The following is a 13,567-nucleotide window of genomic DNA, read 5'->3' as shown; positions in this document are numbered from 1 at the left end:
TGACTTTTTGACCCCCACGCCCGACTACGATTACACGGCCACCTTTGACTACGACTATGGTAAGGACACACACAACGCACGCCGGTCGCCAAGTTTCCACTTGCATGGCGAGATACTTTTTTTTTTTTTTTAAATTCATTTTCATTATGTTAGATAAAAAAGATAAACGGAAGATGGCGATGCAATACAGACCCTTGCAGCTAGATAGCGCCGGCATCATTCGCTCCACCTGCCCACAAGTGGCAGTCCAAAACCATCTGGCAGCACAAATGCACCACTTTTTGCCAACCGACCGAAAAAATGAAGCAAATCACATTAAGAACAGCAGCGGGTTGTACGTGTTTTCATGTTTTGCTGAGCACAAATGTTACAACTGTGACTTTTTTGCCACTCCAATAACAAAAAAACAAACACATTGTGGTGTTTTGTGTGTGTGGGGGGGGGGGGGGGTCTGGAATTGACTGATAACATTAGCATTGAATTCTATCAACTTGAGATGCAAGTGTTTCGAGTTACATGCGCAGTCACAGAACAAATTTAGCTCAAATGCCAAGGCACCAAACGATTCTTAAATCAAAGAACAGGTCACACACACAAACCCACTAAAAAGCTTTACACAAAGTTATTTTGAGATCGAGATTCATTTGTTGTCATCACTGACTGCCACAAAGTGTGGAGACCAATTTTCTACTTGTTTTCACAATCAAGCCATGATTGGAATGTAAGGGACCAACACAGCCACAAATGCCTGTTTGGCGCTGTTGTGCCTAGTTACAGCAACATCTCCAAAGGCCAGAAACAAGGTGAGCAAAGGTCCGAATGTCAAACTCTGCCGAGGAAGTGTGTACACATGTGACCTTTGACCTGTTAAGGCTTCAGGGGCAGGACCCAGTTTGGTGCTCTTGCTGATGTTGGCGACCGTTCAGCTGAGGGTATGAAGAAAAACCTCCGAGCCTTCTTTCCAGAACACAAAGTAAAACTTGTGCACCCGTTGGTCCCTCTCACCTATCTAACAGGCCCGCAAGCTAAATAAGTCTATGCGAACGCTAGGCAAAATGAAAAAAAAAAAAAAAAGCTTGGAGGTGGCAAAGCGCGCAGCGCTCATTCCCACCATGTTGGTGACTGTCCGGCGAGCGCCATGTAGGCGTCCAGATCGGCGTCCAGTTGCTTCTTGGACTTGGCCATATACGCGTCTAGGTCGGCATCCAGTCGCTTCTTGGACATGGCCATGTAGCCATCCAGCTGCGCGTCCAGCTCTCTTTTAGTGGGCACTTTGATGCTCTGCCCCCTCGAACAAACAGAGGACTCCAGGGCTCCACGAGCCACTTTTTGGCAGCGATGTCCAGCCAGCCTTCCACTCCCTCCTGTGGAGGGACAGCCACATGTGACTCAGTGTGTGAAGGCTTGGCTCGTCAAGAAGCCTTCACGGACTGCTGTCGTTCATCGACACGCGAGAGACAAAAGGCAGAACAAAAATCTGGCATGCGAGTTGTCGTCTTGGACCTTGGTCTGTTTGCCGTGGCAAAAAGGATCACTTATTCATGAGGTCTGCTTGTTATTTTTTTAATTTTATTTTTTTTTAACTGTCCCCAAGTATTCGGCCGCTTCGAGGCACTCTCTTCAAATGCGAAATCCTGCATGACATTCTAAGACTAGCACCACAGGTCGGAATGGTTCGTCTCAATGGTGACGGTATATCCGACTACATTTTCCAAGTTTCTTTCATTGCAAGTTTTGGGTTGTTCTTCAGTTTTTAGGTGAGCTCAAGCTCATTTCCCTCTCAGGCAACAAACAAGCCAACGAAATTGGGTAGTACGAGTTCAAATTGGAGAACACAGGGAGAAAATTGCCTAAAAATACAAACAAGCCATGCCGTGAATATCGACAATGGAACTTTTGTCCAGGTGTGTGTGGGGGCGGGGATTAGGATTTTTGTTGCAGAGGCGACACCTATCACTCACTTGGTTTGGCGAGGGCGGCGCGGCACCTGGCTCTCCATCCGTACTTGTTCCGGAAAGTCCAGAAGCCGACCCGCCGCCAGCCCAGCCGGGTCCACACGCTCGCTCGTCTGGTGGGGGGTGAAGTCGCGGGCACCGGCGAGAAGCACGTTTGACTCTTCTGGAAGACGCAAACATAGACATAGCTGCTAGCACGGCGTGTCAGCCGGGCCCTCGCTACGATCACACGTCTCTAGTTGACATCCCGAGCTGACCGCCACTTGTTTCAAGCAAACGGAAGCCGTAAGAGCGGCGAAAACAGCTGCTGGTACTCTGTCAATTGCTTTGGTAGACAAACGCTAACAGAATCCCATAATCCAAAACTGACAGCGAGCAGCTGATGCTAGCACCAGGAAAGAGCTGGCCCAGATTGGCCTCTTGGATAACCGCGTGCTTAAGATCCGCCTGGATGCATGGATGGATGAACAGCAGATCACTGCGCTTGCCATTGTCAAATTGCCTTGTTTTCTGGCCATGTCGGCTCCCGTACCGCCCGATAATGGCTTGGCTTCCATTACCACGACAACCAGACGACAACCAGTCGACAACCGGACACCCTCCCCCCCCTCTCCAACTCGTGGAGCTGAGCTGCGAAATGATTGGCTGTCACTTTCTGGATGGTTAATTACACTGAAAGACTCACTCAGGCACATTTCACTTGTTTTGGTGCAAACTTGATGTGTGGGCGAAAACTCGCCAAATTATTTGGACGCAACACATTCAAATGTGTTGCGTCCAAATAATTGCCACTTTTTAATTAGGAAAAAAGTGGCAGAGAACTCACCGGACTGACTGAAGATGAGGATGCCACCAATAGAAGCACAGACTCGGGAGCGGTTGCCACGTGGGGTCGCATCAGTTGCCCAGCCAGCACCTGAGAGAAGCTAAATCCAAAAATCATGAATTACAGAGACAATTAGGGGGAAGAAGAAAAAAAATAATTCAAAAAGTTAATACTTCAAAATACACGTGTAACTCACTATTTTTAAATAAATTTATACAATTTATTGTTATTATTGCAATATTTTTCTTATTTCTTTCAGTGTATTCTCCAGGACGTATGGGAACCAAATTCATGTCTTCTCTTTTCGGACCGATTAGTTTGTTTGCTACGTCAAGTTGCCTTTCATCCCTGCCTAGTTCCTCGACTTGTGAAATCACTGCATGCAGTTCTAGGGCGGGTCGACAAACTATTAGCAAACAAACGCTGCCCTAGCCAAAGCCAGTTTGACATTAACCCCCATGCTACACATCCAAGCTCTTACGTACTTTTATTTGCTGAGAGAATTGGGGATCAGATATCAATTACAAAAACAGTATTTACAAATAGAGCGGTGTTGTTCAACCCCCCCCCCCCGGTTAATCTCTTAAAGACTGTCTAATATTTCAAACAAATTATAAAGTTCCATCATTCAAAATAACCCTAAACCCATTAAAAACGAGTAGTTCACACCAAGCTTCCAAGAGGACAGAAAACCGGGATTAATTCGTTCAACAGCAGAATTAATTTGGACTAAAAATGAAATTGAAATTAAATGGTTGGTAAACATGAGCACTTTTCTCAGTTTCTGCTCACCGCTGATGAAGGGATACGTCCGAAGAACGTTTCAGGCGAACGCGGGGTGGCATTCGTCTCTTCGTCTTGACGAAAAAGAGCATGACATTAACGCACACCCGCCAAGGGTTGAACGCAGCGCCGACGGTTGTGCCTACCTGTCCCGGTGGCCCACAAGCAAGCGCGCTGCAACTCCTGCTGGCTTGGAAGCTCCCGGCCATCGAGTCCTATAGCGTCAGCCAAACGGACAGGACGACGTGAGCTCGAGGCTATTTCATAGGAACGGCGCACGTTGGCTAACAGCTAGCATTAGCCCGCACGCACCTGATTCCTTTCTACTTCAAACGTCATTTCAGCGAGCTAACCTGAGCCTTCAAAGTATTTTGGCGTAATCTTTGTCGTTCCTTGGTATTTAGTTCACCTACCTGTGCAGTTGCAGGGGGCTCTTTGGCAGCTTTTCTTTCCTTCTTTCTTTCTTTCTTTCTTTCTTTCTTTCTTTCTTTCTTTCTTTCTTTCTTTCTTTCGTTTTCCAGCCAAGGAAGACTCGAGCTTAACAATGTTTTGCTTAATGACCAGCCTCTTGTTTCAGGAGCAGAAAGAGTTTATAGTGAAACTTTGTCACACTTTTATTTCGGTGCGTCCATGAAGCAGTACACCGTCAAATAAATCACCGCTGCCATTAAATGTGAATTGACACTTCCAAGCGATGCTGTACAATGTGGACGGGGCCTTGTTAGGAGTGGCAATGTTGACAGGTCAGGGTGTTTCCGTCACACCCAACAAAAAGAACTAAATGGAGCAAAACATGTCAGGAATGTCACACCAACTTTTCTCCACGGAAGGATGACCAAGACACCAGTGACCCAAAACACCTGAGAATGCAATCGTCATCACATGATGCCGTTGGTGATGTACTGGAAGCCGTCGTAAAGTTTGGTGGTGAGCGAGCGCATGGAGCCCACCACCATTTGTTCAACTAGAAGTTGCAGCTGCTCCTCGGTCAGGCTCATGTGGAAGCGCTCCTTCAGGCCTCGCATGGTGCTTGAGCCGTGGAAGCAGGGTAGCTGCGAACCTGTGGCACGCCAAACGCACGCCTGCCGTCAGCTCACGGCCTCGCGCCCCATCTTAGCATGTTCTTGGCATGCGCTGCTGACCTTGTTGCATGATCTCCACAATTTGCAGCACACGCTCCATGTGCTTGCGGGCGGCGATCAGGCCCTGGAGCATCAACATCTTGTAGTAATTGAACATGTCGCCGTCGGGACCGCCCATCACCTGACATGCGCACACAGACGCGATGAGGGTGGGGCTTCGGCGAGCCTTGCGGTCGATGGATGGAACAAGGCAAGACCTCAACAAACTCGGCGGTGAGTTTGAAAGCGGACGTCTCGAAGCCGAGGTTCTTGGGCGAGCTGGACAGGATGAAGCCGAAGTCGATGTGGATGATGTGGCCGCATGCGTCCAGCAGGATGTTGCCATTGTGCCTGAGGGGACAAAATCCACTTTTCAGGCTCACACTAAGTAGCGCCCCCAGTTGAGCTTGGGGGAAAATTGTATATATTTATTTATTTATTTATATATTAGATGTGACTATAAATCACAGGGTCGGGCATGACTGGGCAACAGAATCAACAGAATAGAATAGTCTCTGGTTTTATAGTAGGCGAATTGCGGGGTGAACTAAAAACGGGCCCAAACTTTGGCTTTGCGCTGACCTGTCCTTGACCTGCAGCAGGTAGCAGATGAGGCTGTAGCCAGCACAGCTTTGCACAAAGTTCCTCTGCGCTGTCAGGAAGGCTTCGGTGGTGGGCGCACCGTGCTCCTGCAGGAAGTAGTCCAGCAGAGACAGCTGGCTGTGCTTCTTGACCTGATGCAGCGACACTGCGTTGACCACCGGCTCGATCATGCCGCTGTCCGACGACAGAACCAGGATCTTGTAGGGCTTGATCCACAGCGGCACCCGCTCCGTCTCCCAGATAGTCTGACAGACACATCGGCTTAGGGAGGGAGAGAAAGGGGGAGGTCCCGGGCGCGGCGGCGACTTACCTTCAGCTGCCGCAGCACCTGGAAGGCCAGCAACTCCTGACGGAGGTCATCGCCGCACTTGACGATGACGGATAGCAGGCGCCAGGTTGGCATGTGCCCGTAAGGGGAGCCTTCGCGGATCCTCCTGAACAATGCAGTCACGGTTATTGGATGCGCGGCGGGAGGCGGCTAAAGCGAGGTACGCCTACCGGACTTTCTCCTCCCACGGTTCTTTGAGAGCCACGGCCGACGGGTCCTCGGGGTCGCGCTTGAAAGCGGTGGGGGTCTGCGCCAGCTGCTCAGACAGCCGACGCCTACATATGCACGTTCCAATGTGTTGGCGGAAATGGCAACGACTCGACGGCCACGCCCGCGAGTCTTGACTGACACGCTGAACGAGGCGCTAGAGTCAAGACAGCGTCGAGCGGGAACAAGACATTCGAGACCAAGACAGACCGAGACGGTATTTATCCAAGACAAAACAAAAGACCACAGTCTTGTTTTCGTGGCCTTTGCAACTAGACCACTTTCTACTCGGTTGTTTTGGAAATCTAAGCAAATTTGTGCAAGGCACGTGGCATTTCAGGCGACACTTGGAATTGTCTCTTTCTGACAGCAGTACCGGACCGGCGGTCTTGAGCAAAAGTCTGGAATCGGACCCGTCCGAGTCAGAGTAAAAATGCCTTTGAACAAGACACTCAACGGTTCAAAGGCAAGACCAATCTCGAGAACACTTTGACGGATGCGCCGTCATCTGGAACCCTGCAACGCGAGATCGGCAACCTCAAAGCGCTCCCGACGGATACGGCCAAATGCAGACAGCTGCTTAACTGAGCGTCAGGGGACCAACCTGATGTCCCCCGCAGCGATGAAGACGGGTTCTTTGCTGTCAAGACTGCCTACGCTGTCCACGGAAAACTGACTGATGTTGTCGCAGCTGGTGTGAACCTCCGGAAGCTGCCGGAAAAGAGCAGTCATGCGGCCGACAACTTGGGTCGGAGAGCGCCCGGCCGGACACGCACCTCGACCTGCAGCTCGCCGATGTCATCCACCGACCAGGCCTCATCATCGTTGTCGTAGTTGGGGACGGTGGAGAAGCTTCCGGCGCGTTGCTCAGCGCTCATGCCGCAGTCAGGCAGGTGCTCCACTGAGCGTGTGCTCCTGATACGGTTCTCCGGGATTCGAGCCGGCACCTTGGACGTCTCAAAGTTGTCCACCTCCAGAACCTCCACATAGATAAGGTAAGGCGCCTGTGGGATCAAAAAGACTTTCATTTTTTATATATATATATATATATATATATATATATATATATATATATATATATATATATATATAGACTTTGCAATGGTAATTTTTTTTTGTCTCAAGAATAAATGCCTGTGAACATTATTGTACGATCTGTCTCCATGACTTCAATTCACCCTGTACACCTCTGACTTCCAGTACAACTGAGTTCTGCCATGTGCAGACGTTTGGGGATGACACTGCTATTGTTGGCTGTATTAGAGATGGACAGGAGGAGGACTACAGGGGCCTGGTTCAGTGGTTCGTCGGTTGGTGTGGCTTCAACAAATGCACCTAAACACCGCCAGGTCTAGGGAAATGGTGGTGGACTTCAGGAGGCCCAGGCCTCGTCCTGAGCCAGTGACTATCAATAGAGACTGTGTGCAGGCCTGTAAGGATCTTGGAGTGTTGCTGGACGACAAACTCGACTACTCTGCGCATGTGGACGCTTTGTGTAAGAAAGGACAATGTACTTCCTCAGGAGGTTGGCGTCCTTCAATGTCTGCGATGTGATGCCGCGGATGTTTTATCGTTCTGTTTGGTGAGCGCCCTCTTCTTTGCGGTGGCGTGCTGGGGGGCAGCATCAAGAAGAGAGATGCCTCCTGCCTGGACAAACTAGTGAGGAAGGCGGGTTCTGTTGTGGGCACAGAGCTGCCTGATCTGGCATCTGTAGCAGAACAGCAGGTGTTGGCCAGGCTGCTGTCCGTCAAAGACAACCCTGTCCACCTACTCTACAGCACAGTCACTGGGCGGAGGAGTAGCTTCAGTAGCTTCCGATTTTATATTGTATATCTGTTATTTATGTACCGTATTTTCCGCCCTAAAAGGCGCACCTAAAAACCTAAAATTTTCTCAAAAGCCGACAGTGCGCCTTATAGGCCAGTGCGCCTTATATATGGATCAACTGATGAATTTGTTGATCCATACTGGTTGTACACAGTGCTCTGCCAAAATGTTTCAGTACGTTTTAGTACGACTAGTAAATTACAAGGTCGCATCGCTTCCCAACATTACGGCAACTGTAGTCAGGGGGCGTCACCGAATAGCTGTTGTACCCGCGAGGCTATTTCATGTCAAAATAGGCTGCTCTGTTAATGTTTCGAGTAAATCTACGGATCGATATGGAAGGGAAACATAGGTAAGTAGTACCAATGCGTTAGATCGAACTTTAGTCAGTTCCGATCATTTTATAGGAGATCGTTTGAGAAACGCGATTGTTTACACTTTGCTGAGGCTCATGGGAGATTGCGAGCTGAGGCTCGTGAGACTTTGCGGATGGCTAATGCTATTGCGATAGCTGCTATACGTACCAGGCTATTTCATGTCAAAATAGGCTGCTCTGTTAATGTTTCGAGTAAATCTACGGATCGATATGGAAGGGAAACATAGGTAAGTAGTACCAATGCGTTAGATCGAACTTTAGTCAGTTCTGATCATTTTATAGGAGATCGTTTGAGAAACGCGATTGTTTACAGAGGGCTCGTTGGTTATTGGCTAGTGGATGCATACCGCAACCCTAGTCAACCTCAGTTTGATGCAGTATAGCTTCTATTTTATGCGCCTTATAATCCGGTGCGCCTTATATATGGACAAAGTTTTAAAATGGGCCGTTCATTGAAGGTGCGCCTTATAACCCGGTGCGCCTTTTAGGGCGGAAAATACGGTACTTAACTGCTGGCAACTGAATTTCCCCCCGGGATCAATAACATATGTATGTATCTATCTACCTACAGACCTACCTCCCTACCAGTTAGTTAGTTAGGTAGTTAGTTAGTTAGTTAGTTAATGTCCGTCCGTCAGTCACTCTCTAAAACTCAGTGCTGCTTTCTATATGCTAAGCTAAGCCCGGGACAGCGATGGCGTTGTTTGTCAAACAGTTCCACGTCTGCCAAGTGACTTTGCCGCCACCACGCTCGTGCTCCAACTTAAAAGATCAAGAGGCGATACGTGCAAAGAGAAGGCGGGCATCACCTTGTCCTTGGAGTTGAGCACGACGGCCTGCGTATGCGGCACGCGCACCACGTGGTGCTCGAAGGCGGCGGTGGGCAGCCAGACGCGGGCGGGCAGCTTGTGGTTGAGCAGCGATAGCTCCGAGATGAGCCGCTGCGTCTTCTGCTCTTTGGTGGGCAGCGTGGCCAAACGCTTACCGATGCCCATCAAAGACTTGATGAAGTCGCGCTGCGGCGCCAGGCGCAGCGGCTGCCGGCCCGTGGGCCAAAACAACACAAGGCGGCGGGCGTTAGGTTTGGCCCCATTGCGGTTTGACGCAGCAGCAGGTGGGACTTGCCCAAGCCAGCTAATGGGCGGCCTTTCCTCAATCGATTAAGGGTGCCCGCGTACCTCGTCATGGCTGTTCTCCACTTTCGGGTTGCTGGCCGTCCTCTTGAGGTCGCCACTGAGGCTGACGGCCACGGCTGCGTCCGACTTGGACCGCTGGTGTGTGCGTTTGGAGGGCGACAGGCCTGTCTCGGTGGGCACGGCACAGAAGGGCGCCAGCGTCAGGGGGTCCCGGCGGGCCCGGCTGGCGGCCGGCTTGAGCTGGTCAGACAGGATGAGCTTGCGCAACTTGGCACCTCGCGAGTGGCGCTGCGTTGAGATGTGCATATCGGACGAGTACGCCGCCAGCAGCCACGCGCACTGCAGGCTGAAGGAGATGCTCTGCCTGCAGCGATGCACCTGAGGGAGGGACAGACAGACACAGACAGACAGACGCACACACGCACGCACGCATACACACGCACGCACGCATACACAAACACAAACACAAACACAAACACAAACACAAACACAAACACAAACACAAACACAAACACACACACACACACACACACACACACACACACACACACACACACACACACACACACACACACACACACACACACACACACACACACACACACACACACACACACACACACACACACACACACACACACACACACACACACACACACACACACACACACACACACACACACACACACACACACACACACACACACACACACACACACACTTGGCAGCCAAGAAAACACTGCTGGTTCCTGATGGCATATGCCGGCATTTGGCAAAGCTTCCCCCACAACTTCACGCAAATATAAAACCCAACCCAACTGCCCTGTGCGTGTTTGCATCGACCGCGTGTGTGTATACGTTGTGCGCGCGTGTGTGTTTGCCATGTGCGCGCCCGCACCCACCACGTAAGGCTTGATGGCGTCGCCGACGTGCTCATCCATGTGCACGTACATGTTGAGGAGCTGCGGCAGGAAGAAGTCAACGTCGTCGTGTGGAAAGCTGAAGAGTCGGTTGCCGATATAGGCCTGCACGCCGGGCTCCTTGGAGTTATGCAGGTAAGAGATGGCCATGGACACGTCAAAGAGTTTGGACTCAAACAGGCGCAGGAGCCACGACTGCTTGGACGGGTTGGGCCGCCGCCGCCGGCCACCCTCCGCCCGCCCGTCCTCGTCCCCGTCCTGGTCCCTGTCTGACCCGGTCGACCTGTCCCCGTCGCAGGCGGGGTCGATGTGTCTCAGCTTGAGCTTGTGCAGGACTTCCCGACACGCCCTCTCTGCCGCCGCCGCGTCGATCAGCGGCCCCGCTCCTTCGCTGCCCGCCCCCTCGCCCGTCCCCTCACTGATGACGCCCAGTGGGGGAGTGATGGCGGCAGCGGGAACCGGGCGCGGGGAGGGGGCGTCGTGTTCCAATTGGACGGGAGAGTGCTCCGCATACTTTTCCTCCATTGAGACCACCAGGAGGGAAGGAGGCTCCGCCCACCTTCACTGCAGCAGACACACACATACACACAGATGAGAATGCTTGTTGTCACTGTGTACTCCTTGGCCCCATTTGGGGTTGGAAACTATGTTCTAACTAGTACAACTGGTGGTGGGTTTTTGTTTTGGGACCGAAATTGCACATCATGCCAACAGGGCAGCGCTACAGTTGCGGGTGGCTCCAAAACCCACAAAGGAGAAGGAACGTCGCACAGCTAACGTGTCGACTACACAAGTGTCAGATCTCAGATGTTCAACAATAGACAATCCAAGAACAAAGAACAAGAACTGGCTGCAGTTCTGATTCCAAACTTGAAAAGCGGGACGAATGGCGAGGGCTCTGACAGAATAATGGATAATGAAGAATCACAAGGTAGCCAAATCGACGGCAGGTTTTCAAGCCTAACTTTGGCTTGAGGCTTTTTGTGATTCGACGTTTTATCCTCTACAGATTTCCGCCCGAGGCCGAGCCAGCGGTGAGGGAGCGGAGGCGGGCTGGGCTGCCTGCCTCAAAGAGAGCTGGAAAGAAAAGCTTCCTTCTCAAAATCTACTGCGCATCTAATCACGCTGTTGACCAATATTGTGTTTGTGAAGTGAAAGCCGCCTGTTTTTCATCGACCTCGGCAGGGGGGTGGGGGGGGGGGCAGCCATTTTGACGCTCACTGTCAACTAAAAAAGACATCACGGCTGCTCACGGCCAATCGCAGCTCTGCTTGCCACGTGACCAAACTCAGAACACAGCTGAGCAACCACGATGTCATTTTCAGTCAACAGCAAGCGGAAAACCGGCAATGCATTTTGACGCTTGACTCGTCCTCCACCACAAATGCAATATCCACCCCAAGTCAAGTTCTGATGCTCTACAGTCGTAACCGTCCTGAGGGGTTAAACCCTGCTTTCTCGCTGCTCAAATTTTCGGCCGCAACTTGCATCTGGTGGAAAATGGCTTCCACGGGTAGCAGAGCAAACCGAGGCTCCATCGGACATGCTGGGAAATAATCGCGGTGTGGCATTTTTTTCACCAGCTTGTCCAAAAGTGATTTTTCCCAAAGCAAAAACTCAATTTCTGCAGAAGATGTGCTCCACTTTTCAACTTTCTTGATGCTATTGCAGCCACACCCCTGACACTTTGGGGAACTCGAAATGAGTGCCTTCACGTTTTGCACCTCATCCAAACACACTGCAAAGCAAACCGGCATCCATGTGGCACAGTGGAGGCGCTTGCGTTCGCAACACGCATATCTCATTTCTCTATTTGCAAAGTTACAAAACAGATGGGCAACTGGTGGCTGAGTGGCCCCCAGAAGAATGCCAACATTCTTTTTTCCTGTATGTGCCTCAGTGCTTTTGGCCTCATTCCGAGGTTGTTGCGTGGGTGTCGTAAGCACGAGTCAACGTAATTCTGTTATTTTGCTCCTAATTACTGCCCCAAATTGAACATCTCACCCTCGCAGCCCTGCATTCAACTCCCCGTCACAGTGCAGTGACAGGATTTCATTGTTTAACAAAAGCCATCCAGCTACCGCACTCCTCAGGACGTTATTTGGAGCCTTGCACGTTACTGATTCACGTGATGAGGGAAGAACGAAAGCTTGCGAACGCGGTTGCTTAATCATTATATTTCTTATCTTTGGGAACTCGCTAGGTTACCAATTTCAAAAGGCCAATTAATTTCATTGCATCTCAAAATCCTGGCATTTGAACACGGGTTCTGCAGGCTTTACTCTCCACCCAAGCAAGACAAACAACAACGGACTGGTCCCCTCCGTGGGCGAGCCCTCTATCCAAACAACTTGCGCATCAACTCAGCAAATTGTTGAAAATAACCTCGACGCGAACCCGTCTTTGTGGGCTTGCAACTGACATCGGCACAGTCTGGACTAGGCTCATGCATTTCGCGGAGTAGCAATCGAGTGTGTTAGTGGCTAACATTCGGCTAGCAGTAGCAGTTCTGTAGATTAGCCAAGTGTCTGGCCGGCTCCGAGACCGTCTGAGCTCACTCGGAGGCTTTTTAGCTGCGTTAGCAGCAGCCAACTGTTGCTAGGGTCTGCTGAGTAAATGCCTGAACTCACTGGGAAGCTAAAGGCTAAGCTAACGTCGAACGAAGTGCGTGACGTGTTTGCTGGCGGCTCGTCCGTACCTTGTTGAGCTCTGGTGACTGTCAATCGTGTCGTCGAGTCAACTTTGTCCTCCCATTGATGCTGTCGACTGGCCGCCCGCAGCCGTAGAGGATGATGCTTATTGGCCGCTAGGAGGAGACATGCAACTTTATTTGCCTCTTGTCTACCTCGCCGCCATTTTGGTCGAGTCAAACCGTCCGCTCGTGTCGAAAAAAGTCGGCAGATGCGCTTTACTCCCTTTGAGCGGAGCTTCTCAAACGTTCGACACAAAGTAGCAGCTAAAAAAAACATTTAGCACTCCAACCAGCACCATTACGACCAATTTCAAACTGCAGAAGTGCAGTAGGCCTTAGTGTTCATTAGAAACGAGACAACGTCCATTAACGGTCACATTTTCCATTCAGCAGCATGAGAAAGTGTTTCTCAATTTTTGACTGGCCCACTTCACTTGAAACCAAGCAGACATGTGTTGATAACTTGTGATGGTGATGATTCACACATGGATGACTCATTGTGTTGCCACCTATGCACTAAAATGTATAGCAAGGAGATTGTAAATCATTGACTTCTTACCATGCCTAGCGACAATTTTAAATCCTCAAAGATGATGCCATCTTATCATTAGTTGTGTTTCCAGTGTGGTGCCATAGTCGTTACCTGCACAATCATTTCATTGTAGTGCCCCAAGTTACTGGTTCATGGAGTGACAGCCACTGACAACCCCTTTTATATATATATTCCATACAATGAATTTGTGGCAGGCTCATTTTTGCTTGTTGGTTTTAAAACGTGTGAATCTCAACACAA

General features: G+C 50.4%; 2 protein-coding genes across 7 annotated transcripts; both read right to left on the bottom strand.

Annotated features, from left to right (window-relative positions):
- Positions 1-555: 555 nt before the first annotated feature.
- LOC119135900 lies at positions 556-4,084 on the bottom strand. Of its 3 annotated transcripts, XM_037273895.1 has the most exons (6): positions 3,978-4,084; positions 3,711-3,779; positions 3,574-3,638; positions 2,782-2,881; positions 1,962-2,118; positions 556-1,364 (listed from the first exon to the last, which is right to left on the bottom strand). In XM_037273895.1, exons 2-6 carry the CDS (start codon positions 3,771-3,773, stop codon positions 1,102-1,104), a joined length of 648 nt encoding a protein of 215 aa, XP_037129790.1. In that variant the 5' UTR covers positions 3,774-3,779; positions 3,978-4,084; the 3' UTR covers positions 556-1,101. The 3 variants fall into 3 exon arrangements, with proteins under 3 accessions (XP_037129790.1, XP_037129792.1, XP_037129791.1); XM_037273897.1 differs by lacking the exon at positions 3,574-3,638 and having other exon boundaries at positions 2,782-2,882; positions 3,734-3,779; XM_037273896.1 differs by lacking the exon at positions 3,574-3,638 and having other exon boundaries at positions 2,782-2,882; positions 3,734-4,014.
- A 79-nt stretch (positions 4,085-4,163) lies between these two features.
- On the bottom strand, positions 4,164-12,936 carry pi4kb (phosphatidylinositol 4-kinase, catalytic, beta). 4 transcript variants are annotated; one of them, XM_037273888.1, is made up of 12 exons: positions 12,781-12,936; positions 10,065-10,646; positions 9,205-9,540; positions 8,836-9,063; positions 6,600-6,827; positions 6,428-6,537; positions 5,787-5,891; positions 5,599-5,722; positions 5,268-5,533; positions 4,904-5,036; positions 4,707-4,827; positions 4,164-4,624 (listed from the first exon to the last, which is right to left on the bottom strand). In XM_037273888.1, the coding sequence occupies exons 2-12, from the start codon at positions 10,605-10,607 to the stop codon at positions 4,443-4,445; spliced, it is 2,376 nt and encodes a 791-aa protein (XP_037129783.1). In that variant the 5' UTR covers positions 10,608-10,646; positions 12,781-12,936; the 3' UTR covers positions 4,164-4,442. The 4 variants fall into 4 exon arrangements, with proteins under 4 accessions (XP_037129783.1, XP_037129785.1, XP_037129786.1 ...); XM_037273890.1 differs by having other exon boundaries at positions 6,428-6,534; XM_037273891.1 differs by having other exon boundaries at positions 6,428-6,534; positions 6,606-6,827.
- Positions 12,937-13,567: the final 631 nt, after the last annotated feature.

The sequence above is a fragment of the Syngnathus acus genome, chromosome 16 (assembly GCF_901709675.1).
Source record: "Syngnathus acus chromosome 16, fSynAcu1.2, whole genome shotgun sequence".
Taxonomy (NCBI): domain Eukaryota; kingdom Metazoa; phylum Chordata; class Actinopteri; order Syngnathiformes; family Syngnathidae; genus Syngnathus; species Syngnathus acus.
This window is presented reverse-complemented; position numbering and strand designations above follow the sequence as displayed.

Coding starts and splice junctions, on each gene's coding strand:
- LOC119135900 (XM_037273895.1), bottom strand. CDS start 3,773: ATGGCCGGGAGCTTCCAAGCCAGCAGGAGTTGCAGCGCGCTTGCTTGT. Junction 2,119..2,781: donor CCTCATCTTCAGTCAGTCCG/GTGAGTTCTCTG, acceptor TGCGTCTTCCAG/AAGAGTCAAACGTGCTTCTC. Junction 1,365..1,961: donor CGCCGCCCTCGCCAAACCAA/GTGAGTGATAGG, acceptor GTCCCTCCACAG/GAGGGAGTGGAAGGCTGGCT.
- pi4kb (XM_037273888.1), bottom strand. CDS start 10,607: ATGGAGGAAAAGTATGCGGAGCACTCTCCCGTCCAATTGGAACACGAC. Junction 6,538..6,599: donor TCGGCGAGCTGCAGGTCGAG/GTGCGTGTCCGG, acceptor GCTCTTTTCCGG/CAGCTTCCGGAGGTTCACAC. Junction 5,892..6,427: donor ATCGCTGCGGGGGACATCAG/GTTGGTCCCCTG, acceptor GTGCATATGTAG/GCGTCGGCTGTCTGAGCAGC.